The sequence below is a fragment of the Delphinapterus leucas genome, chromosome 3 (assembly GCF_059928025.1).
Source record: "Delphinapterus leucas isolate spDelLeu-1000000601 "Yukka" chromosome 3, BTC_Dleu_Yukka2, whole genome shotgun sequence".
Lineage (NCBI taxonomy): Eukaryota > Metazoa > Chordata > Mammalia > Artiodactyla > Monodontidae > Delphinapterus > Delphinapterus leucas.
Genome location: NC_143131.1, coordinates 102967002 through 102993699, shown reverse-complemented (window position 1 = coordinate 102993699; position 26698 = coordinate 102967002). Strand labels below are relative to the sequence as shown.

The 26698-nt window shown below is 40.8% G+C and overlaps 1 protein-coding gene across 2 annotated transcripts in view; it reads right to left on the bottom strand.

Moving 5' to 3' along the window:
- Positions 1 to 6247: 6247 nt before the first annotated feature.
- The window catches only part of PRDM6 (PR/SET domain 6), a 99357-nt gene continuing 78906 nt past the window's right edge, over positions 6248 to 26698 (bottom strand). Inside the window, exons 5-7 of one of the 2 annotated variants that reach the window (XM_022588676.2) lie at positions 22468 to 22810; positions 13811 to 13987; positions 6248 to 7140 (exon numbers count right to left, since the gene is read on the bottom strand). In XM_022588676.2, the coding sequence (XP_022444384.2) occupies positions 7026 to 7140; positions 13811 to 13987; positions 22468 to 22810 (635 nt within the window). In that variant the 3' untranslated portion in view covers positions 6248 to 7025. Of the gene's footprint in view, positions 7141 to 7240; positions 7403 to 13810; positions 13988 to 22467; positions 22811 to 26698 lie in introns of those variants that run through there. The other variant, XM_089909232.1, reaches the window with a different exon arrangement.

Genomic DNA, 26698 nt, shown 5'->3' with positions numbered 1-26698 from the left:
GATCCTCACTACCCACGGTGAGCTTCTCCTCATCCTCTTGACTGACTTATTTAAACTTTCCAAACCTCAAAAATCAAGAACAGAAACTGAGCCCTAACTCTAGCCATTTTCTTTGTGGGGAAGTTGAAGAGAGACATATTTCTATTTCAATGGGGAACATTTACAGTAAATTTTAAATTAGCATATGAGGGAAATTTATACAGTGCCTTGATAGCATCTAAATATCACATTTCTATTAGCATATTACAAAGCTGGATGCCCTCCCCTTGATATAACAAAATTAATTAAGGGGACATCAGGTTTCCAAACTAATTTTGCTGATCTAAGCCAAAGTTTTCCTCGATATCTGAGTCACCAACTTGGCATTTGCATTCGTACCAGGGGAAACGTCTTTCACAGAGTACTTAGAACTTCCCAGGAGAGAAATTTTGCCTGTTTTTTACTATTTTATTCTCTCCAAGTTGGGAGAAGCTTGAGTATGTGTACTAAATTGTTCAGAGAAAGTGAGTCTACCAGGGTTGATTTTTAGCGTTAGACAACACTTGAATGGGGATCAACAGGGACAGTAAGCTGGTGGACACTTGGTCTAAAATGGCCACTCTCCCCACCATGCGGTGATCACCTATCGTCTGTGGTGATAGGAGCTTTTAAAAACATGAATGAGTCATGCTATATAAAAATATCTCCAAGCTGTTGAAGTCTATATCAAGATTGTTTTCAGTCAGGAGTGATGTGCCAAGCTTTGGGGAGAAAAGCAGCAACAGGGATGTTTTGCAAGGCAGGAAACAGGAAATACCAACTGGAGCCCACCGTGTTTGACTGACGGGGAAAACACGTTCATCGTTTTGACAACCATTGCGCCTGTTAGAATCCATATTTGGAAAAGAGTAACATAGATTGTAATTTCAGGACCATGGTAAAGAACTGCTCTGTAATTAAGTCAGTTCCTGAAGAAGTTTTGTAAACTTTCTTCTTGAATACCTCTCACAAATAGTCTCATCTAGATTGTTTCTAAGAACTTGAACTGGTTCCTTGAGTACCCCATGCACAGAACTACATTATCTGTGCCTTTGACAAACCAAACCTGCAATGACTCCAGTCTTTCTACCTCAGTGCTTTAAATCAACAGCCTAACCACAGAAGCTCATATTCTTAATGGACACAACTGCATAATTACTCCATTGATGCCTGAAAAGTAACTCACTTAGCATTCAGTCGGAGCAAAGAAAGAAAACTAGATTTCACTTAGCCCCGTTCAGGATGTGTTTTCACTTGTCAATAGCGTTCAAGCCTAGTTCTTTTTTGGCCAGTGTCCAACATAACCTGCCTTCCTGCCTCTTGCCATTTGTCCTAATGTGTATCACACACTTGAGAGGATTTTTTTTCTCTTACTGTGGAATTTTAGTTGCATGTTTAGAAAAATAAAACAATACCTGCCAGCAGTGGGATATTTGAAATTCTGCTGTCCAGAAGCACAGATTTAGAGATACAAAATCAGCAACTATAATAATGCATATTTTGAGAATATTTTAGTATTGTTTCCACAAATTCATTTGATAAATGAACTATACTTGTGTTTGTTTATTTTAAAAAGCTCATATGCTTAAAAAGAGTTTGAATAAAGAGATATTTTCCCTTTTAAAAAATTACTGTCGTGTGGTTTTGGAGGGTGAAAATGTAAAGCTGCTAAGATAAGATTAAGTATATAGGAGAAAAGGATAATGATAGTACCTATGTTACAAGGATTAAATTAGATAATCCATGTTGAGCAGTTAGAACAGTGCCTGACAGCGATTGCACAATATAAATTACTATCATTATTATTATTCCCGACATCTGAGGGAATAAGCTCAGATTTTATTTTTCCATTAAAATATACTCAGCAGATTCTTTTGTAACCCTAAGTACAATGGCAGCATCTCAGTATACAGGGCAGACAATTCAATGGTTTTATGTCTTTGCCCTGTTTTATGGCATATTTTTGTTTTTTTATCATTTTTCATATTGATTTGATGAAACATCTGACATACATTACTTAAAAGAATAAATCAAATAAATATTTTAAATGTTAAACACAACTGTGGGTTACAGGCTAAACATCTATGGCAAGGCTTCCATAGATAAAGCAATATTCTTTTCAGTTTGGCTCTCTTTGGCCAGTTGTATGTGACAGGTGATTGTTGGGTTTGTAGAATTTAATCTTGAGAAGGCTTGAAATATGTGGCTTTTCCTGGGACTCTGTTCTTATTCTGTGGTAGTTCAGATAAGTACTAGTGATGGGGAAAGCCTCAAACTCTTGGGTGGATAAGGACCTAAACATCTTGTCACTTCATAAAATGTCCCCAAACCTCCTCACCTTGAAAGGAACTTGACAGATGAGTGACATTTCTGAAACCTACTGTTATCACTTAAAGAAGCATATCTCTTAGTATCTTTCAGGATTTGGTGTCAGGAATTGGTAAAGGCTGTGGGGAATGAAATTAAATTCACGTCAAGGAAGGAAAATTGAAACCAACTTTTTTGAAAATGTGTTTATTTAGTTTATTTGTTGTTCCTGGCCTGGTTTCTGTAGACATATGTAGCCTTAATATGAGGATGATGGATTTGCTTCTCAACACAGGCTCCCGGGCCTGTAGGAGGACCCATGACCCCATGCTGCTCCGGAAATGCCCTGCTTTGTGAGATGTGCCACGTTTCCCATTTTAAATGACTCAACAGCCACTTGCATTTGATTTTTAAAATTGGTGCAAAACAAATAACAGTAATGATGCTACTTCTACTGTGAAAAGCAATGAAACATCAGTTTCTTAAATGCACAACTCAGAGCCAATTATTAGCAATTAGTTCTGCAATGATGTGCCAGGCACCTGGGGCCTTGGAGGCGGTGCCACTGAAGAGGAAGATCCTCCAGCTTTAGCGCATAAAGAGCTTGACAGTGAGGTTCAAAAACAAACTTAACCAAACAACTGCTACCTTTCAACCAGCAGTGAATATCCACCCTGATGGTGCTCTCTGAAACCTCTCAGAGCACCACAGCCCACACACTGGGGACAAGGGCTGCATTGCCAAGGCTTGACACTCACAAGGCCACTCAGACTCACACAGGGGCTGCAGAGCTCCTGCCCTGAGTAACTCCAGCCCTGTCCCCATTTGTTACCTTATCACTTGGAATAGGGTCATAAAAATCTTAAGACCCAGACCCTAATCCTGGTATCTTGAGATTGTTGCTAAGAACCAACAGTGGGGCTGATCAGCCAAAGAAGTCCAAGTTGTGTATCTTAATTTGTTTTGAAATTTGCTACCTTCTGGTCCCCAGCTGAGTTTACATCTTTCTGATTCTCCCAGTTGTAGCAATCTCTGTAACTTCACTGAGACAATGGTCTAAAGGCCTAAAAGGCCCATGCTATTAGCCAGACGCTTGGGGGAGAATATTATTTTCTCGCCAATATTCAATTAAGTAAAACTCCTTACAGTGAACACCTAAAATGGGGTCTTTATACAAAATAAGAGTTCAATAAATACTTGATGAATAAATGAAACAATGAACCAATCAACTGACAAAAAAAATTTGATGAGTTGGTAAATGTTAGTAAATCTTTGTTTATCTCGACTAGAATGAACTTTTCCCAAAGTACGATCCAATAAATTGTAAGCCCTGTGAGGACGCTAGTGTACCGTAAACCTTCTCTATTATACACAGTTTTCCCCCATAAGGCTATACTTGAATGGACGTTCAATAAATATTTACTAATTGAATCAAATTATATAAATTACACAAGATTGAGTTTTATAGTTTTAACTATCCACACAACTCTATAAAAGCATATCTCTTCCAAAAAAAGTCATTTTTAAAGACAAAGACAACCAAAACGCAAAGCTTATCTTAAAATAATTTACGCACATTTCCTGGGGAAAATATTCAGCTTTACCTAAAGTTACTGAGATTTTTCTAGAAATGTGATGTCTGCACACCCACCTGGAATCACCCCCATTAGCTTAGGCTCTTAGCTAGACAAACTGGCATGTGCTAGGATGGTATGTCTTATTGCGGGGAAAAAAAAAAAAAAAATTCAGTCCCCATTGATAGAAAGGGGCAAAAAACGATTGCTCCAAAAGCCAAACACGGATTCAGCTCTTACAGTCTCCCTTTCTCATCTTAGATATCCTCCCCTCTCCTCAATGACTCAGAGTTTTTCTTTTTTTCTTTTTATACCATGATTAATTAGGAAGTTGCTAATAAAGAAAACTGACAGATCTTGATGACTGCAGTGTTTACCACCCATTTGCAGTGTCCCTAGGAAATATCTGTCAATTTTAAATAGAAAAGGCTAAAGCAATTGTTGGGAGGTTTTAAGGAGAACTGCCCCCCACCCCCAGCTTCAATTAAGAGCATTTGGGACCCAAGCGATGGCGGTACCCGCTTCAGGGCTCCAAGTCAATTGGCAGGTATAGGCCTATCTTACCTGTAGACTGATGGCCAAGGCCAGTCTGCTAGAAGTCAGCAATGGCTCAGCAATGTGAAAATTTTGAATGTCCCCAATTTTCTATTTGTTCAGTAGCAAATATTTTCAGACCAAATTTGGTAGAAAAGACATGCTAAAAGTTGCCCTTACTAATAAAGGAGAAAAAGAGACTTAAATGAGCAGAAGGCTAGAAGAATCTTTCAGTATAGAGTTTACCGTCATATTAAGTGGGACTTTGGGATCAGCTGGCAAAGCCACTAGAGTGGTAGAGACCATTGTTATGGAGACTCTGTCCAGGCGGGGTATCAAGGTTGGAGTGAAGGCTTATACTCGCGTGGGAGCTCATGAGCACAGGGTGGGATGCACTGTGTAAAACTGTGAAATGAGGCAAAAGGCAGAACTGGTTTTTCTCACTGAAAACAGTATTAGAAACATACAGATGAGTCCCTTATCATTTTGAAAAAGTACAACCAAATGTTTCAACTTGAATAAATGGAGCAGCTTGCTCATCTGTATAGCCAGTCTGTCACTTTCTTGCAGATTTTGGGTTAATATGGCTACATATTCTCTCCACCCTTCCCAATGGCTCACACTTTTGTCAAACTTCTCTATCACTTAGGGCAAGAAACTATAAAAGCAAAACACATTCCAATCTACCGAAGAAAATATTTTCCATCAGAAACAGTTACACAGCAGCACAGATTGCTTACTACTTCCGTGACAAGGAGACAGCAAGAAATGGGGGAAAATCGGAACGACTTCAGATTGGGCAACGGAGGTCAGAATTAGCCAAATTCCTCTGTGAGACATTATTTTGAGACATATATCAATAAGTTACAAACACAATTAGTGAGGCCCCGTTTCACTCCATTTTAAATGTGGCAGATGGGTGCTAAGGGATGAGGGAGTGAAATGGAAAGAAGAGGAAGATTTCTGAGGACAAAATACATGATGGTAGATTAAACCAAACCACAGCTATCCTTGCCTCTCAGTGGCCAGTTCTGTTATGTGTCTCACATTTTTGCTAAGAGAAGACAATGGCAAGGCTAAAAAGACAAGGAGTTCCTTAACGGGCTGTGTCCTGCTATCAGGTGACCAAGAAATCTACAAACAAGAGATGGCTGCTGGTAAGTACTCTAAACTGTTCAGATTTACACCGGCCATCAAGGTACACTCGGTCTTCGTGATGCTGCTGGGAGTTAATGGCTAATATGCAAGAGCCGTCAGTTCTTCCTGATGTGGGATTATTGTGTGGAATGCGACACAATTTGATTGAGCACCATTGCTAAATTGCCCAAAGGGTAGCTGAAGTGACACCCATTTTCCTGGCACTCAATCAAAGATCAGTGAAACTGTGTACATACTCCTTTCTCTTTCAGTGGATCAGTGTTGAAAGAAGAATATTATCAAGGGCCGGAGGGGATGAGAAGGGAACTCCTCTTGAAAAAATTAGCTGTTCAGGGCGGTCTTTTCTAACCACAACCCTCTCCGTGGCTCCTCCTCTCAAGGTTTCCTTGTCTGGCCTATTTTCACCTATTTTTTGCAGAAATGCCCCACACTCAGGAGGGCCTCCCAGGCTTCCCCTGGAGGTACGAGGAAGGAAGATGAAAGTGCCTAGAATGGTCTTGACAGTGGGGCTTGGCACTGTTTTTGCTCACATATTCAACACTTGCATAGACAGAACAAAAAATTACTGGAAGCCTAATACCTTATATTCAGCCTCATACTGAAGAACTTTATTTTCGTGTTTTTTTTTAAGCTAAAATGTTATTGAAAACAAAATTTTCTCACTAGCTGCTTCAGAACAATATACTGTATTATGAAGCTCCGTACATTTTAAATGTTTTTGAAATCTTGACAGGACACTGTTAAGTCCCCATTTTTTATTTCCCCTTGAATTTTGAATTTTAAACCATCTTCTTCCACTTCCAGGTTCTTCTGCATCAAGACCAGGCTGCTGGATGGAAGGAGCTGTGAGAAAAGTGCACGAGAAATAATAAGTGTGGAAAACACAGAAATGGAGCACCCATGGGGCTGAAGATGGCCTGGACTCAGCGAAGGCTCTGGCTCCCGAATCTGTGGTCCCTGCTGGGCAGCCTGAGGCAGGCCAGGCCAATCTGAAACAGCAGGAAGAGGGCTGTACAATGGGTCCCCTTGAATCATGCTACTAAAAAAGGTGCAACGAGAAACAAGTCCCTGTGCATTCTTAGTCACAACTGTGGGCAGAAGAACCCATCCGATTCCTCCCTTTGGTATTAAATAACAGTTTAAAAAAGCTTTTTAGAAACAAAGCAAATACACGGTGGGACTGGAAATGTGAGCCATCCCAGGTTAGTTGTCCACTGAAATGAGTCTCATCCCTAGTCATAAATAAATAATCTCTCTCCTGGTCTGACTTCCACGCCAGGATCAATATCTCTTAACATCTTACTTATTTTATTACTGCTTTTGGTTTTCCGGGACTGATTGAAAGTTGCTCAGAGGAAATCTTTGGTTTTGCTTAAGTGTCCGTGACATTTAATCATGACTTTCCTTGAAGTTTAATTCCAACCAGTCAATCAGTTAATCCACTTCGATTGATTCTGGGCTCTCGGTTATTGGCTTGCACTCATTGGGCATCCGCTGGTGTCGGCTCAGCTGGGTGGCCTGCGTGAAGCTCCTCTCACACCTCTCGCACCTGGTGGAGGCAAGAGAGAAAATTGAGACCAGGGAGCAGGGCCTGCAGGTTGATGGACTTCCTCTCATCCTGCCTAATCAGAACAGACACTCCAAAGTGGCTTCAGATTTTACCGGCTCAAGAGGTTTAATTGGTGGCTCCTTCCAAGGCCTGGATGCCTGTGATGGGACAAAGCCCGGCTGATGCAGAACAGAGGGATCTGTCAATAGGCAGAGGGAAGGTGATTTCTCCAGAGAGCCCTGTCCTGCTGCAGCTCTGATCACTGTCAGTTCAAATAGATAAAGAACAAAAAGAGATTTTTAGGAGTGAGCCATCAAAGCAGCAGCTTGTCTGCAGTTTTCTGCTCCGTAACCCCAAAGAGAAATTGATGACAAATAGAATTTCACCTGCTGCTAATTTAAAATCGGGACTTCTACTCCCCTCAGCACAGCAGCCAGAGAGCCATATCTTTGAATACGGAAACTGGAAGAAGCAGTGCATTAGTTTTCAGTGACTGTGGCGGGTGGGTGTGGGTGACCGCTTTTGGGCAAAAGCTAGAGTATCACAGCTCCACCAAAGTTAGGGTTAAAAAATGTTTGCATTGGGATAGGGGACTCAGAAAAACCCGAAATCAACCAATGTTTGTGTGCTTCAAATTCACCTCTACAAGGTACAGCAGGAAGAATGTACACGTGGGCCGTAATTAAGGGCTGGTGTGTCTGATAAGGAGAACACTGGCATCGCACTTCAGGAATATCTCCTCCTCTCCTTAACTGAAAAAAAATGCTAACCTAGAGACCCTGGGCCTAAGCCATCTTCCCTGCAACACACACCGACTAGCTTGATGGCTACACAACCTTCAAAACGCACACACACACATACACGCACACTGCTGCAGCAAGCTGGGCATGGACAGTGGCTTCCCTGTCACTATTCCACTTGTCTGGGCTGCCTGGAGCACTGGCCGAGCACCCACTGGGGTACAGCAGCCCCCTCAGCGCTCCCCCTAATGTCCTCTCCTGAAACCTTAAAAGGAAAAGATACTCAGGAGAGCTGCAGACAGTCGTTCTTCTTTTAAATAATGCAACCTCCGGTCTCAGGTCCCTGCACTAGTAGGGCTGTGGTAAAGCCATCAGAAGAAAATCCACACACGCCCAATCACTTGCCACGTGCCCCACTACCCGGTAGGCAGCCCTGTCTTTTTCCTTTTGAGTAAATTATACAAAGTGCCTTGCCAGGGAAATAATTACCTATAAAAATAAAACACATCTATCCCTACTAGGGAGTCTTGCATATGTTTTATCGTTGGGAGGCTGGAGCTTGACTATCATGCTTGGATTTTTCAGGGCTCCTGCACCAGCTGAATGTGTCAGCATGAGGAAGTTGTGTTTTTTCAATTGTCTTTCGGGGGATATTTTTAGCAGCCTGTTCCACTGTTAAAAACTGCACTGTGATCTTGACAAATGTATAATGTCAGCTTTAATGTATCAGCCCTATCAGCTCAATGAAAATAACTCAGAAGTATTGATCAGCTAATGATTTTTGGTGTATTCATTAACATCCATGGGCAGCTCATCCCCTCTCCAGAGCTCCTGAAGTGCTGATGACATGCTAGTGAACTGCTGATTGTTTATTAGAAAACTGATTAGTTACTAAATTAGTGTGTCAAAATATACTACCTTTCACTGCTTGACAAACTTTCAAATTATTATATTCCTTTTTTTAAATTTTGAAGCTCTAGAATCAATTTCAAGGAGAGCAGAATAGTTTCAAAAATTGTAAGTTATGACTAGTTACCGAGGTCATGTTTTTGCACCTCTGATCTTGTGTATCAGAATATAAAGAATTCAGAAGTGGGAGGTGTAGTGCTTCACAGAAGGCAAATGTGTATGTCTATATGTAATATTAAACACCCAGACTGGGCAGAGACAGTAAGAGGGGAGTTAACATTTTTCTCCTGTGTTTGCCTAACTGCCTCACAGATATTTGCACTCATGGAACCATTTGTTGTCATAGTCAGGAAATTTACTAAGTCTATAGGGCTCTCCTGAGATCATCACTGAAAAATCATCTCTAGGGCCATCTGCTCACCCAGTGTGAGTAAAAACACGTGCAGATGTGTAGAAAATTACCTTAACTTAGATCCTTTTCCTAGGAATTTCCCCTTCCTGAGGAAAGTGGGCTACTAGAAATAATACCTACGTGTGTTGGTAATTATAAGAATGTAATTTGTATAATTAAGGATGTAAAGAGAACTTGACGTAAAAATATTTTTAAATAAGGGGAGAGCCTCAGTTTTATGTTCATCATCTTTAATTTCAGAACAAAAATCCCTTCACAAATTATTTTCACGGCTTAATGGAACACATCAGAAGGACAGACTCAATGCAAATGCTTAGGTTCTGGCGGGTCAGAGTTGGACTTCAGCTGTGTTGGCACGGAATTAACCCTGAACTACAATCCCAGCCAAGTGACTGGTCATGGGCACCTCCGAGCCTGGATTTCATGCGGTTTAGCAGAATAAGAAAGAAAGAAAGATGCGGGTAATGATCCAGGAGACTAAAACTGCTCTGGCACACAGGGTCTTCCTCTCAGTGCTGACGTCACAGCCTTTAAGGAAACATTGCAGGAACAGTGAAGTGGAAAGCCATCCAAATATTTCAGCAAAGAGAAATTCCCCAACTTTCTGCCAGTGTGGGCATCTTAATGAGACTTGAGTTCCTTTTAGATTTGAGATCATCCTTTACTTAATGTGATAGTTGACTGGCTTACAGGTACAGAGGGAGCTTAACAATCGTCATCTGAAACGGACAGGTGTGCAAAACGATGTCAAGTTCTGTTCACAGAAAACCTACAGGAAGCTTTCTTTCTGGTCCTCTATGGCCTGTCACCAAATATTTCCTGAATGAAACCAAACTGCTTCGTACGTATGATGTGCTTCATGCATTTTACTGATGTGTTTTTTTGTTTTGCTTTGATTTTGCCTAGATCTTGCTAAAATATCAGATGCTCTTTGGAAAATCCTTTGATTATTTTTTATACTGAGCCAAACTGTCTTCACTTAAGGCACAAACTTAGTGGTATTTCCCCTGCTTCTAATGAAGAGGAAGAAAAGAAACTCTCCTATGGAAAGTCCTGGTCTTCCCAGGCACAAAAGCCAGGCATCAAGCAGCTCACATGGATCCTGGGCAGAGCGGCCTCTCTGAGATGTTGAGAGATTATGTTTAGTAACAGAGAAGGAGAAGGGGTTCTCACTGTAAAGAGTAAGTTTGAGACTGACAACTTCCTTCCTTCCCTCCTTCCTTCTTTCCTCTTTTCGATAAAGTGCTTGGCAATTGCTGTGAGATGAAATGATGTCTTGATTTTGTTCCTTGTTCTCCACGACTTCCAGCCGCACAGTACAAACGGAAAGTACAAACTTCAATATGATCCTTTGATATGTGCTTTTCCTATGATCTCCTTCACCTTATAAATTCTGCATCCACAGCCTAGGTTAGCTGCTGACAAGCCCATGATCTAGCTAGAGCATGGGGGATGGAGTCTTTCAGTGGCATTTCAGCCAATCAGATTGTGAGACAAAGCCTGGAGTGAAACTCTCATCTCTTACTGCCAAATCTTCTCCAGGCTTCTTGTATGGCAATAATCTTGATCTGCCTTGAAAAATCACTTTTCAGCAGAAGATTTTAGAAGCTAGAAAAGGCTTTCCCCTGTTGTGGCCTGGCCCCTAACAATCTTGCAAAGGCCTCCCAGGCCCTGGGTGGGTAGGACAATTTGGGGACTGAGCCATTTGGGGCATGGGTTGTGTATCTTTACAAGATTCTTTTCTTTCTTTGCAACATTGTTTCAGCCAATACCCATTAGTTGAAGTAGTAAAATTAACCATTGTGGCAAAATCCATTTTATTGACTAATCTGCAATAAACTTTTTTTGAATGTTTGTTTTATAGGCTTGTAAAAGGATATCCTCATAATATTTACAAATGTCCATGGGATGGATATCCATGAGCTATGGTTGGAAGATTCCCAAAATTCCCTTGGGGTAGTTCAATCCTGAATGATCTGGTTGTATACACTGAAGGATTTAGCTTTCCATTTCCTAGAAGACGTTTAAATTTTGCACTTATAAAATACACGTACACTCAGTTCTCCCCTGGCAATATGTTTAACATTTTATAAATTTAAAAAAACAAACTCTACAGCATATGGCTATCTTAATATGAGAAGAAGCAGGAGGAACTAAAACAGGCACAGTGAATCTAATCCAACCAACTCTGGTGTTTCCTTTTTTGTTTTTCCAGATGAAATCAGGTTATGGTCCCCAAAAATACTTTGAGAAAGGAAAAACATACAAGTACTAAAGCCCTTCAAATATTAATCTGATGAATTAAAATTAAGTTAAAATGGCACCTCTATTGGAAACAGGACAAAAACAGGATATTAAGGAAAAAAAACTGACTGGAGTCAACGAGGTTATACTTAAGTAACACCTTAACATTAATAGAAATCTATTTCCCATGCTGACCCTGAAACCTCTTCAATTAATTACTAAAATCTATTTACACAGCAACAAGATAAAAATCAATCTGATTCCTGGTACTGTATCCATCTGGCTACCCTCTCTAATATAAGGGGCCAGGAGGATTGTCAGTCCTCCTGCGTCTCTGCTTTTGAAGAGCTCTCTTGCTCAAAGGCACAGGGAATGTGCCATTGTCATCTTCTACATCTAGAACAGTGGTGAAACCAGAATCTGTGAACCCCCGAGGGCCTAGGGGAAATGACAAAGCCCACTGTGCAGACACAGACACCTGCCATAGGGAACTCGAGGACTGTGCTAACCTACCTGGCCCTTAAGGGTAGATTTAAAAAAAGGGCCCCTTGGGGCTATGGCAGCCCCAGAGGGCACAGCTTGGCTGGCGTAGTGCAGGTTGGATTTTTAGACCCCATCCAGTGCCCTCAGCCAGATGCCTTTATGCAGTAAATAAGCCCCACCTGTGTACACAGACAAAAATGAAAACTTTTCACTATTAATTAATATCATAAATTAAACCTTGATGGAAAACAGTTAAGAATAATGAATAAAGGTAACTAATTCATGGGGAGGTGGGTAAAGATGACAGCCTTTTATGAGCCTCTCCCTCTCCTGGCAGACACCAAGGCAGGCAGGACCCAGACCAGCAGGACTCTGCCACCCCAAGCTGAGCCCGGTCTCAGGCCAAGCACCATGGCAACTGCATGCTACGCCAGCAGGTCCAGAGGGAAAAGCATGGGTAATGAGACTCTGGGAAGACTCCTTGGCTGAGACCAAGAAAGGGGATTCACCTCCTACTGCCTGAATCATTTCCTTTCTTGCTTGATCTTGTCCTACAGAAGGTAAACAGGCTGTTCATCCATGCCCTTTTCATGTTCCTCCTTAATCAAGGAAAGTCATTATGGCAAATGAGGAAAGAGAGATATAAGAGAGTTGAACAAAAAAGAGTCTATCACACAGACAGTAAAATCTGCTCTGAGATGACCAACCACTCACCCAAGCTGGCTCACCCTCCCAAGCCTTTCCATGTCCCACATGGGCTACCAGAAAGCCTCCTTTCCTTTGTATGTCTGCAAAACTCCTACTCATCATTCAAAACACATCTTAAACATCATCTTCTCCAGATAGCACTGATTACTCCACTTTCGTGCTACCCCGAAACACTGTATATACATGCCTTATTGTTTTTCACTTTTGCACCCTTCACCCTAGGTGGTAATACTTGCTTATTAATTGGGCTTCCCCATAAACTATGAGGTCTTCAAAGACTAGGGGGCTGAGTTTCATTCACCTTTATATCTCTTGTGCCTAGCAGCGTGCCTAGTACAAAAGAAGGTGTTCAATAAATATTTGCTGAATGAATGAACACATATATACATGAATGAATGAATGAGTGAGCGAGTGAATGAAGAGACCATCTTGCAGGATTCAGATGTCCACCGTTTTCATGACTGTGCTAGATCTAGAAACATAGTCTCTCGCTCAGGTGCCCTTACCTTGCCAAAGCCCTTGGAATTCCGTCTCTTTCCACATTCCCTGAATCCTCAAGGACTCAGACATGTCCTATGTTTGGTTTGGTTTTTCTTTTTTGCATTAACATGATAAGTCTGAGATCCAAAGGGCACGCTGAAAAGCTACCAATTGGCTGCTATAATAGATTCAAACCCCCTTAACAAATATAAAAGAGGAGGAAATCGTTCATCAGAATCCTAAAGGGTTCAGATCTCCCAAGAGACGATTCATTCAGCTGTCCTCGATTGTGGCCACTTCGCTGATGGTCAGGGGACTTGCTTGCTGATGGCCAGAGATGGTATTCTGCATGTCTCCTAGCTCAAATTCTAGAAGCACAGACCCTCAGACACCAGAAAGAATCTTAAAGTTACTTACTCCTACTTCCTGATTTTACTGGTGAGAAAACAGACCACAAAGAACGTCTCATGTCCAATGTTGCACAGCTCAACCCAGGATCAGTGTATAAATTTCCTGACTTCATTTCCCCAGTATCGACCACTAAACAAGCAGGGCCTTTTGCAGCCTGGACGCTGACTTTCTAAAACAGCTTTCTCCACCAGTTGGCTGAGCCAGGCAGTGCTGGGCCACCTTGTCTGCCGGCTCTCAGGAAAGGCTCAGAGAAAGAAGGGATACGGTGCGAGCCGCTACTTACTTGAAGGGCTTTTCTCCAGTGTGGGTTCGGATGTGGTTGTTGAGCGTGGTGGCCCCAGCAAAGGCACGACCACAGTAGCCACATTTGAAAGGCCGGTCACTGGAGTGAGTGACCACGTGGTTCCTCAGTTCTGAAGGCTGGGAAAAGGACTGGGAGCAGTGGCCGCACTGGTACGGTCTGAAACAAATGAAGACACTGCCTGGTCATTACATTCTATGTCAGTCAGCAGACGTTAGCATCACGAGGCAAGGGCCAAAACGTTCTGGTGACGTTCTCTCAGTTTCTGTAACAAAGCATAGCACTGGGGCTGCTAGGTTCTCATGGCTATACTTGTTGCCACACGAACAAAATTAACAGAGCTGATGAGAGCCGTTCATTCCCCAAAGAATATTCCTTTCCGGTATTAGCCATACCATTTCAAGAACTCCTATTTCTTGTTTTGAGCCCCACCCCCAGGCAAATATTGGAGCGTTGAGAGTACAGACTTGATGAAGCACAACAGTACAAGAGAAGATATGTAATTGTCTCTCGTAATTCTGGGGCACTTTAACTTTTCAAAGTGCTTTAACATCAATGATCTAGTTTAATCTTTACAATAATCCTCTCAGGGAAAGCGGATGTTATGATCTCTTGTCAGTTCAGAAAAATGAGGATAAACTGTCCTCAAAGGAAATAAGCTCTTGATGCCAAGGTCACACTAGGGTGACTCTGGACCTTATTCTAAGTCCCAGGTAAAGATGCAGGCAAGTCAGCAAGCTGCATGTGTGTTTTAATAGATACTAGACTGTCCTGGGGTCTGTCTATAGCGCACCCCCAACTTGGGGTTGTGTGATCGTGCACAGGCCAACACAGGCGTGCACCCAGATTTGTTTCTTTGTAAAAGAAATCCTGACTTCTACTTACTCTCTCCCCGCCCCGACCTAAACTGATATTTATCCACTGGGTCTTTTTTCGTGAACTTCGGCTCCCCAGTTTAATCTGGTAGCAAGCAATGATTTATAGCAGCACAGAAATGACAGGATGTCACTATGCTTGCAGGAGGACTGGGATGCAAAAGCAAATGGAAGGAAGTTGTGACAAATACCTGATAATTAGCAAGATTATCAGAGCGCATTCTTTTCAGCTCATGAGAAAGAAATCAATTTTTGGTTTTCATAAAATAAATTAAAATTCTGTCTTCTCTACAGAAGTTCTTCTGCTTACTTAAGCAGAATCTGGTGAGTGATATAAAACCTGGGGAGTTTTCCCTATTCGAGGCTATTTCATAGCATTCCTTGACAGGGCTGTAATTTGTTTATCAAAATTTTTCTTGAGAAAATTAATAATTTGTCATGAGCGATATCAACAGAGCTCAGGAAGCCTTGGTTTGTGGCTCAGAAATTTCTGGCTGCGTTTAGAAAGCCAATGGCAAAAGCAGACTTAATTGCTCTACCTTTAGCAAATGCATAAGCTCCAATGACCAGAAACCAAAATGAAGGGCTAGGAAACAATGGTGACCGAGCATGTACAACAATTCAATTACATGCAAAATAAAGTGTACCCTCTCATTTGTCAAGTGAAGTGCTTAATTGTGGCTACTTGCCTCACTGAACACAAATACGATTATTTTACCAGGCTTCAGCGCACTGAGCACTGACTGTAGAATTTTTTAGCTTGATTAATAGTCTGGGATTGGTCAATAACTCAATACTATACAATTTTAATTACTTACATTTAGAAATCTATCTAACTGCTCTCAAACAAGTTTCAAAGAAATATATATAAGAGTCCGTGGTAAGGAGTTTATCAAACTTGACAAATTTCACATGCATTTAATTACAATCATGAAATAAAGCTTTGAAGCCATTAAAATCATATGTAGATGAAAATATCCTTTTGTCAAATTTATTCTTTGTAGTAACCATTAACCTTAAAGGAGTCCTCAAGAAATCATTCTCTCAGGGGTGAATTTTTTAAACGTATTGAAGATTATAAACAAAATAATATATGAATATATGCTATATCCACTGACAATTGATTTTTCTAATAGTAAAGGACCATTAACATTTATTAGCCTCTGGTTATCTATTTTTAATAGCTATCACAATAAACAATTAGCCACTAAATAAAACCAATTAATCTTTTTTTTCTGACTCTGCTGTCAGAAGTTGGGGTGATTTATTTCCTATAGTCCGAAGTCATTCCATCCTTTTTATGCTAATAGTCAAGGTGGCAAAGATTTACACACAGAAGAGATGACCACAGAGAGGCTTTTGCTGAATTCTTATATCAAGGTAACACCAATCAAAGGCAAATCAGATTATAAAACATCACCTTGGCCAGTACCAGCCTGAGCGGTATTTGCTAGGTATCCCGTGACAGCTTTTAAAACTTTGCAGAATTCAGCTGACTGAATGGAACAACCTCGAATGGGCGAGATGGGAGAGGTGAGTCCTGCTTTAGCCTCTGACCCCAATTAGCTGTGGGACTTGACAAGTCGCCCAACATCCCTGACTCTCCATCTCCTCATCTCTCTGGTAAGCAGGATGGACTGAAGTAGATGCCCTCTCGCATCCCATCATGTTCTGCTCCTGCTTTCAGATAATCAACAAGCACGTGCCACCTAAGGATCTGTCCAAGACATGGCCTCACAGTAGACAGCATCGACAATGTGACCTCCATCCTCCATCGTATGTACCAGCCAGTGCCCTGCAGGGAGAGCTTTCCACGGTTTTGTGTGTCTAGTCATGCTAACTAGAATACAGACCATTTAAACTTACTTGGTAAACAGTTGAGAATTCAGAGCAAGAAGAAAATCTAGTACCAAAATACAGGACCCAACTTTAGTTGATCTCAAAAAACAAAGTGATATCCCTTTAATCCTGGTACCTTAAAGAGTAAGATTTTAGAGCATATGGTCATATTCACCGTTGCAGAAACTGATTTAATGCAGAATTTAGAACTAAAGTGTGTACTCTATTTGCCACTGTGTTAAAAGATTCCCTCTCTCAGCCTAGAAATATATGGAAAGTTAGGCCTCAGAAAATATAGACAAGATACTTCTTTCCCTAGATTTTCAACATTTCCTAAAAATGAATAAAAGGAAATGCTCAAAAAGTATTTTAACATTAATTGTATCCTAGAGTTCATCTAAGGGCATAGGAATACATTCAAGACAGAATGAAATCTTCAAACCCAAGAGCGGGGCTTACTTAGAAAACATCATCATCACCACAGAATCTCAGACATCATAACTTCTTTTGGGACAACTGACCACGGGATTTAAGACTCTGCATGGATGTTTTTAGTAGCACACCCTGACTCCTCACCTCTTAGGTTACAGCTAAAGGGCTTTGGGGGCACAGAATCAGTTGCCATTACTCAGCTTTTTATTGTGATGACTAACATTCCCATTAACTTTTCAAGGTCTGGTCAAAGGGTCAATACTGTGGTGGGGGAGTGGCAGGTACAAACTACTGGGTGTGAGATAGGCTCCAGGATGCATTGTACAACATGGGGAATAGAGCCAATATTTTGTAATAACTGTAAATGGAGTGTAACCTTTAAAAATTGGATATTAAAAAAAAAGACTCATAGAATAAAGGGTGGGGTTTGAAAAGTTCTACAAATACTAAAGGGATAAAAAAGTGAAAAAATAAAATATCATCGTCAACCAAAAAAAATTAAAAAGTAAGCCTTAATTTCTTAAACTTTTGGACACAATCAATTTCAAATCCCAAGTTCTGCTCCCTTTGATGTGTCATACCAGAAGCAGCCCAGGAGGACTGGCATAGTCAAGTGCTATGTTCAGCTTCACTCTTTGTAGGATCTCATGTCATTCAGCAGCTAAATGGGACTCTCCTTTCTAAAGCACTTTGATTCTTTCCAAGTCATCATACACATACAGCATTATATTATTCTCAAAACAAATGCAATGAGCATTCTTCACAAAGAGATAACATTTCATAACCAGTAAAAACTTTTGGCGGGGTTTTTTTTTTTTAACGCTACTTGAGACATCTAGCAGTGCTGTCAATGACGGAAGTGTTCTATAACTACACTATCCAATATGGGAACCACTAGCCACAAGCAGCTACTGAGCACTGGAAATGCGGCTAGGGTGACTGAGAAACTGAAGTATTATTTTACTTAACTTTGATTAATTTAAATTTAAATAGCCTTGTGTGGCTTGTTCCAACACAGAAATATCAAGCTTCACGAAAAACTAGAATGTGCTCTGTCCTCAACAACGAAATATCTAAAAAACAGACAAAGCCTGTGTCGATTTAGTTAGCGTATATCAATGCCAGTAGATTTTTAAGCAAAAAGAAAGCAGCAAGACAATTTTGTATGTCCCCTGGCATTCTCTGTAACTGGTGGCTCCTCTGCTAAAGATGACTCCAGTAAAATGTGCAATTCATTTACTTTGAGTCTGTAATTGGTTTGTTGTACACATAGGAAAAGGATGAAACATTTAACAAAATTAAGTGTGGTTTGGTTTAAAATATTATTAATCCTTCTTTGATTTTTCTTTCATGGCATGAAAGCCTCCAGGACAAAAGTTGTTCAGTTGGGCCCACAACTGAACAACAAGCAAGGAATGTCTCCTTGCTCCCCGTCAGTCAAGCCCAAGTGCACATCTCCCGAGACTTCATACAGGGCGTTACTTAGGTCCACTGCTAGCTGTGTGGAGTGAGAAAAGAACTAAGCTCTATGTAAGGAGAAAAAGATTTCAGGAAAGTGGCTCAAGTATGCAGCCGAAACACTGGGAGAACATGGAAAGAAGGTAACCTTCACACTTGGGGGAGGGGGAAACAATGGAACACGAGAACACTGACACATTCCAAAGAAACTATTATGGTGATGGATTATCTCCAGGCTCCTCCCACCAAACAGCTCCTTCTAGAGTTATCTTCCCCTCTGGTACCACCACACCCAATTATAAACAAGGATACTCAAAACATAAATGTGAACGGCTGACAGTATGCCCAGGAGGCTAAAGGCAAACTTTCCCCAGGTAGCACAATCAGAAAGGAAAGGAAAAGGATGCAAAATAAAGATAAGCACTAAAAAGACATTCTGCAGAAAATAAAAGAGAACATATCCATCAGAAAATAATCCACTATGATTGAAAGCATTGCTTACCCCTTTCTGGACTGCCCCCGCCCCCAAATGGGACTGTTGAGAGTTTCTGTAGCAGAAAAACAGAAGAGAAAAGGGATTTCTAATTCCTGTTTCAGGCACAAGTCAGTCAAGCTGCCCTGGCCCAGGTAATAAGCTTATGCCAAACCTCAAATGTTTATGAGGTCCCTAAGTCCCTAGTCCTTAGTCTAGATCTAGGTTAATCTAGATTCCGACAGCTTCTTCCCTTTGAATTCACTCAGGAAAGAAAAAGTCAGTAGCTTGAGAAAAAAGAAGAGACTTTTGGTTTTGTATGTTTAATATTAACAGAATAAAATCAAGAAATAACGATTCTGTGCCTCCTGGGCTCTCATACGGGTATGTTTTTATCTTTAATGCTAATTCCTACTTTGAAAGGTCAAATGGAATTTTTTTCTGCGTTCAATGTAAATAACACGGTAGTGAAAAATGGTAATGCTGACAACCCAGGGTATCCTCGGATCTCCTTCCTTTATATCAAGGCATAGACTTACTGATGGTCCCTCACATGAAAAAGCTCACAAATAAAGACACACACAGTCTCTTTCATGAAGGTTCAAATGTCTTGGGTTTCATGGCCAAATATTCAGTGTGCTGAGTGAAAAATCTTTTGGACCTAAGATTCGGGGGCCTGTTTCAAATTTGGACGTGTTTGAAACTCTAACCTGTTTACTTTCTGACTTTGTCTTCTGTGTCTCCCTTTCTTGCCTCTAGTTCTAGCAAGATTTTCCTAGCAAAATAAAACGTTTGAGTTTTTCAAATAGAAGGGAAATGGTTTCTGACTGGCAGGTTCTAAGCTTTTTCACTGTATATGGCTGAATGGGCACAAACCGCCAAAAACTAAAAGCCACCGAATTTATGGAGTCAATCACTAAAGAAAATATGTATATTCAGCAGTTGTAAGTCTCCACATGGATAATAAGAGGAATGACTCCAAATTTCACAACCGTGCACAAACTGATGTTTCATTTTAGTTCTGCATGTTTCTCCTCTTTAGCAATTCACCTGTGTGGTCAAGAATTAGGGAAAGTATCTTGTACTTCAAAACTTGCCGGTACCAGGAGAGCATGCTAGGTTCTAGAACACCATACAGAACATATATGCTAAAAGCAAATTATGTAACTCAATGAAATTATGTATCTCAATGAAACTAGTGGGTCAAAGAGACTGGGCATCTCTATTTCCCTTATCTCCAGCAATCAACTCAGATGTGATGGAGTAATTCAAGCATCTCCCCATTACTAGTAAGAAACATTGTACTTTCTTACTTTGCCTATAAAGGGACTAATTCTTTGAACTTATAATTCTTAGTTTTAACTTATTCATGAATGACGGTGAATCATACCACCTCTTAAGTCTTCACCAACAAAGCACAGGGAAGAGAGAAGTAGGAACCCACTGCTTTAATAATGTGATTCCACCCTGGTGATCTACCTGAATATCAAGCACATTACTTCACCTCATCTGGGAACCTGGCCAAACGACACCTGGGCATCTGCATCAAATAAGCCCACCAGGGTCTCGCACTGGATGGGAGTCTCAAGCCACTTGGATTTTTGCCAGTAACTCCAGATTAGCTTGGAATCAGCGATGACCTAACAGTCTCTCGTGGAAGTCTATTTTGTACATGTAAGTTTTCTAATTTGTAGGGTACTTTTCTGACAGATTACATAGATGCTTTATAAATTCTGACATTATTATTTGACAGAACAGACTTCATAGGGACTTAAACCATAATCCACATACAGTTTTCGAAGTGTAACTGGGGTCAGACAAAATAGTCTGTTTTGCTAACTTTCTGTTTACCAAGACATATTTTCATTGTTTTATATGACATTCAGTATGAAACTGTATCATACCCAAAGCTAAGCTTTCTGTTCCTGTATCCAGAAACTTTCAACTATCATTTCATCTTACCTTGTATGTTCAGTTACTATGACCACAATGAACCTGTGCAAATAACAGATCCATATACCTAAACTCATTCAATTCAAAAAGCGTTTATAATAACAAGATTTTAATGCATTTTTATATTTAAAAAAATAAAATGCTTTGCAAACTCTGAATAGATATATCTTGAGGCTATCTGTATACTTGCAAGGAAGGCAGACTTTAAAAAAAAAAACCCTGTTGGAGTAAGGAAAACATTTTCAAAACTTTTGTGTCCCTTCTAAAGCCAGTAGTACTAAGATATGCAGAAGTCCGTGGATATTTTCACCAGGGGACTCTCCTATTGAAGGTAAAAGATTATAAAGACACAACCACCTTAACAGCTGTAATACAAATGCTTCAACATCAATCAGTCACAGCAATGCTTGATGCCAAGCAAGTAGTTTCTAGAATGGCACAAATAAAAATATATACACATGTAAATGTGCACATGTACCCTAAAATGGATCATTATTATTTCTGAAAAGATTCACCCCCTCTCCACCACACTTCTATCCTCCCTGCCTGCTTGGGTTCGAGTACACTGTCGTATCCTGCAGAGCTGGGAGGGGAGAGTTGGGTGTATATCATAAGGCAAGGAGAGCTGAGTGGCTTAAGGTTAATCAGTGGCCAAATTAAGAAAATAATTCCAGAGTCCTGCTTTCGAGTCTCCTATCCTACTTCCAAAATTTACTTTCTGCTTTTATACTCAAAATATTCTTAGATATTTGGGGTTTAATCAAATTTTCATAGGATGTGAAGGGGAGATAAAACACTGTCCTTTCTTATTGAATTAATTTGATTTTTGTCTTTTGCACTCCCAGCTATCAAGACTGTCGAATAAACCAGTTTTGACTCATAAATAATAGTTCCATTATATCTACTGTGCCACTTGTCAGAGTACCTGAAATTTTAATTCACTTGTTCAGCTGAATTTCATCCTCAGTTCATGGCCATAAAATTCTTTATTGACAAACTTTCAAAGCAACTTTGACTCTGAGGTATCTAGTCAACATTTTTCTTCTGTGTGGATATTAGTTTATTGAATAAGTGGCATCTGTTTTCCTCCACATCACTAGCAGAGTAGGTATTTCCTTTTGACAGCTTTGCAGGATTTATGGGTTTGCATGCTCTGAAGAAAAATAGTACTAAGCAAAAAATTCCAATTCATTACCTCTTAGTACTTAATTAAGTTCATACCCACGGCACACTGGAGGTGAACCCTGAGACGACTGAACAGCAGCAGAGCGGCCAGCTATATTATCTTTGGAAGACAGAGAGGATTCTAATTATCCTGACCTCATTTTTCCATCTATGATATTCATCAATGTGCCTTCTATTTTGCCTCCCGTTAGACCTGGGCAGAGCTGTTTAGAAAGCGACAGCAGATTCCTTTCTGCAGCCACTGCTCATGCAGCCCTTCTACACAATAAAGCCAAAGAGGGGCCCAACATTACTCTCTGACCTTCCAGAATGCAGACCTCTGATCACAGGGTTCTCCCCGAGGTGTGACTGGAGGAGGCGACAGGAAGGCAAGCAGTGAGTCTCAGAAGCAAACACAGCCGGTGAGCAATGAGAGGTGGGGTTACCTGTCGGGGTTCTGCGTGCACACGTGCATCTGTAACAGGATCCTCTGTGTGAAAGTCTTAAAGCACTGCCCGCACTTCCAAAGATGCCAGTCACTGAACTCCGAGTGGAGCTGGCTGGTGGAGGTCGGGCTTGCAAGGACTCGCTGGTTTTTCACGTTGATTTGATTAAATCCTGATTCCATGGGCCCAGACTTATCCAGGAGGGAGAAGTTCCTGCCGCACGGAGTCTGCGGGAAGACGACGGAGCGCTGCTGGGCGGCGGGGGAGAGTTTGCTGCTCTTGTTGAAGGGCTGCAGGGGGTCCTGTCTGCACATGGCTTCCATGACCGTCGAGGGGACATTTACTGGGAGAACAGCAAGGGGTTGAGAAGATCAGTTTTATTAGCCCTTCAAATAAGCATGATAACACACACTTCTAAAAAATTCCTATAAGTCAACAGTTTAAAAATTGGTTTTTCTGGACTCAGAATGGACATAGAGCAGACAATTTGATTTAAGGGGACAAGCACAATTACCACAAATGAACTCATTCAATGCCTATATTTATTAAGCACCTATTTTCTGCTCGAGATTTTTCATACATGGTCTTTGCCCTCACAGAGCTCACTTATGACTTGAGATAAAAAAGACTCCATAATGAGGCTCCACACTGCAGCCTAGATTTGGGGGTTCTCAGATGGGAGGTACAGCAAGAGACAGGGAGAGAAAGGTGGGGCTCCCCAGAGAGGGTGGCCTTGAGCAGAGAAGGTAGATTCAAGCCTTCAGGATTTCAGGCCTTCCATCCAACCCTGCCAGCACAAAACAGGTTTTCAAGAAAAACTGGCTGAAGAGATGAAGGCAACCCTATGAAAGACGCCTGGAGACAGAAGTCTGGCACGCTGGTGGGATGGCACGGGAATCGAGCTGACCGAGCACAGCGTGGGCTTTCGGGGGGCAGATCTCAGAGGGCCTTTAATGTCCAAATAAATAAACAGAAGACTTCAGGCCTAAGAAATAGACACTGACTGTTTCTGACCAGAGGAACAGCAAGAAAAGAATTAGTGTTCACGAAGGGCCCAAATGAGGCACGATGCACAGACAGGGTGCAGTGTGTAAGGTAAGAGTGGGAGGTGACAGAGTACTCAATCTTGGAGCTCGGTGCTTGACACTCGGGCTTTGGAATCAGAAAGATCTATGTTCAAATCCTGACTCTGCCTTTTATCAGCTTGGTGACCTTAGGCAAGTTACACAATCTCCCTGTGCCTCTGTTTCCTCATCTGTAAAATGAGGACAATGGAAGTAACCATCCTAACAGTAATAGCATTATGGCTTAGAGGTCGAGATGGCCTAAACTTAAACTCCACTATTCACAGCTATCCCTTGGTATCCAATGGGCGTTGGTTCCAGAGCCCTCGCAAATACCAAAATCTGTAGATGCTCGAGTCCCGTATATAAAATGGCACGGTATTTGCATATAATCTACTCATATCCTGCCGGATACTTTAAATCACCTCTAGATTAGTTATACTTTAAATCACCTCTAGATTAGTTATAATATCTAATACCACGTAAATGCTATGTAAATAGTTGCCAGCATGCAACAAATTCAAGTTTTGCTCTGTGGCACTTTCTGGAAATTTTTTCCCAAATATTTTCCATCTGTGGTTGGTTGAATTTGCGGATGCAGACCCTTGGATATAGAAGGCTGACTGTAATACCTTTGTGACTGTGGGAAAATATAGAACATCTGAATCCACAATTTAGTCCTTGGTAAAATGTAAAGTGGTTACTGGAAGGATTGGGTGTGATAATGCATAGACAGCAGCTAGTAAATGCTATGGCTGCCCCTCGGTAGATGTTGAGCTCTAGGAGCCCTGGCTTCCTTATCTTTAACCCCCCTTTTATGCGGTTTAAATGAGATACTGAAAGTGCTCATCATAGGGCCTACCATCAACAACAGCCACCATTCTTATTCTAGAAGAAGAGCCTGGAATGAAGGAAGATGGATTCAAGTACGGGTGGTGGCAGTGGGAGTGGGGAAAGAATTAAAAGAAACATTTTTGAGGAAGGAACCCTAATATACATGAAATTTTTCTTTCTTTCTTTTTTTTAAGTTGCCATTGTGTTAATAATATATATCATGTATTCACTGGTCAACCCACAGGTTCAGAGGTAATTAGAACCTAATATGCTTAAAAACTGTTATTCTTTTTTTAAGTAACCACTCTGTCAATAAAATGTATTTCTTGGTATTTCAGAGATCATAGAGATTAGAGGTTACAGGGTGGTCAAGAGAGGGAAATTAGAGACCAAAAAGTTTAAAAAGGATGACTGGCAAAAAGGTTAGTGATGGGAAGTAAACTATGGCTGTTGGTCACTAGTTCAAGGCCACGTGGAGGAAATACATGAGCTGGGAGCTCTCATTCTTTCCTGACATGGACCATCTCTGAGAGTCCTACGAAGCATGAAGACTCAGGCGTCCTCAACTATAAAAAGAGAGTGGTAGGGGACCGTGACCGCCAGGAGGCTCCACGCTTGAGTGCACAGGTAGACACCACGTGTGGAGGTTAATGGGCTGCCACTAAGGACTCTTCAACTCTGAGTGTTCTACACAATCACATGTATTTGATGAATCCAACAAAAGGAATAGCTCATCCTACAGGGTTCTGTTGGCCTGGCCCATCCTGTCTTAGGAAGGAGAAATAAAATAAGAGACTCACAGACCAGGGGAGAGCCTAGTTTGTCTAGTTGGCAGTTCTTTACCCTGAATGCATATTAGACTCACAGGGGAGATTTTTTTTAAATACCAGAATCTCTTGGTAGGGCCTAGGCATCTGCATTTTTTGAAATTTCCCAAGTACTTCTAATATACAATCAGAGATGAGAACCACTGATCTAATCCTACCCTCTCTTATTACCAAAAAAAGAAAGAAGGAAAAGAAAATGCTAAAGACCAAGCAGGTCTAATAATTTGCCCATGGTCATACATTCGGTCAAGGATACAGCTAAGCTGGAAGCTTTAGCTTTCTGATTTCCAAGGCACTTTTTTCTGACCACACTCCCATTCTGTGTCTGCTCAATAGTTGTGTTGCAAAAATAAAAAGGACATTTTATAGCTAGTACAGAGTTCTGTGTGTGTGTATATATATACCCATGCATAAACATGTGTTATATATGCACCTATATACACATGTACAGACATATTTATGTATATATTTCGCATATAAAATTTATGTATAATTTCAACTTCTGGGGCAAAGTGTATAACCAATATGAAATGTGTGCACACATTTCAGACTCTCAAAAAATCTTTGTACACAGACTGTGAGTTTTAAAATACATATTGAAAGAAAAGGAGAAATGTTTTATGTTTTGGCTCTTTCTTAATTAAATAAAAAACAAAACAGCAGCATTGTCAGAGATTAGGGTAAAATTCATCTTATTTAGCCTGTTTATAACTAATCTGGAAGAGACAAAGCACAGGGAAACCCGCAAGTCTTCAGGCAACACTAAGCTCTTGCGGGTTGGGAAGGCCAGACTAGCAGGAAGGAAGGCGGGGTGGGGAGACTGTGGAATGAAGATGTCATCAACATGCAAGAGAGCAGGAAAACCAGCCAGAAGCTCACTGCTGGAAAGAGGAATATGATGCCTCTAGGGGAAATCATACAAATAATACTCTAAGTATAGATTATAAATGCTGACTTCTCACTTAAGCTCCTGGAAAGTAACCCAATAAATTCATTTTCAAAAATTGTTAAGGTCACACCACCTTTCTATTAAACAAAAGAATGTGTGGGTCAATGGATTTTTCTAAGTTTAATAATCAATGTCAAAATAGTAATAAAGAAAAGCTTATACCAGTTTGTATAATGATGTGGGAAAAATGGGATCTGAGTTAATGAAAATAATAGCATTTAGGTAATAAGAGTTGGGATGGTTATTCTCTGTCTTCTTTCCTCCTATGGGACACTTCAAGACAAACATACTATGTTTTCAAGATATAGCAGCGACACCTGCACTTATATTCTGCTTTTGGCATGATCTTTTCTTGTACTTGTGAATAAATTCAATCCTGCTGAATGAAATGAGCATATAATTTAGAGAGAGAAAAAAAAAGTAAGGCTAGGAATGGATACGTTTCATGAAAGCAACCATATTTGCTCTTGAAGCTGTCCTGCAGAGCGCCTGCATACTTCCACAGGACCCTAGAGGTCTAGATACAAAGCACAATTTTTTAAGCAGGACTTAAAAGG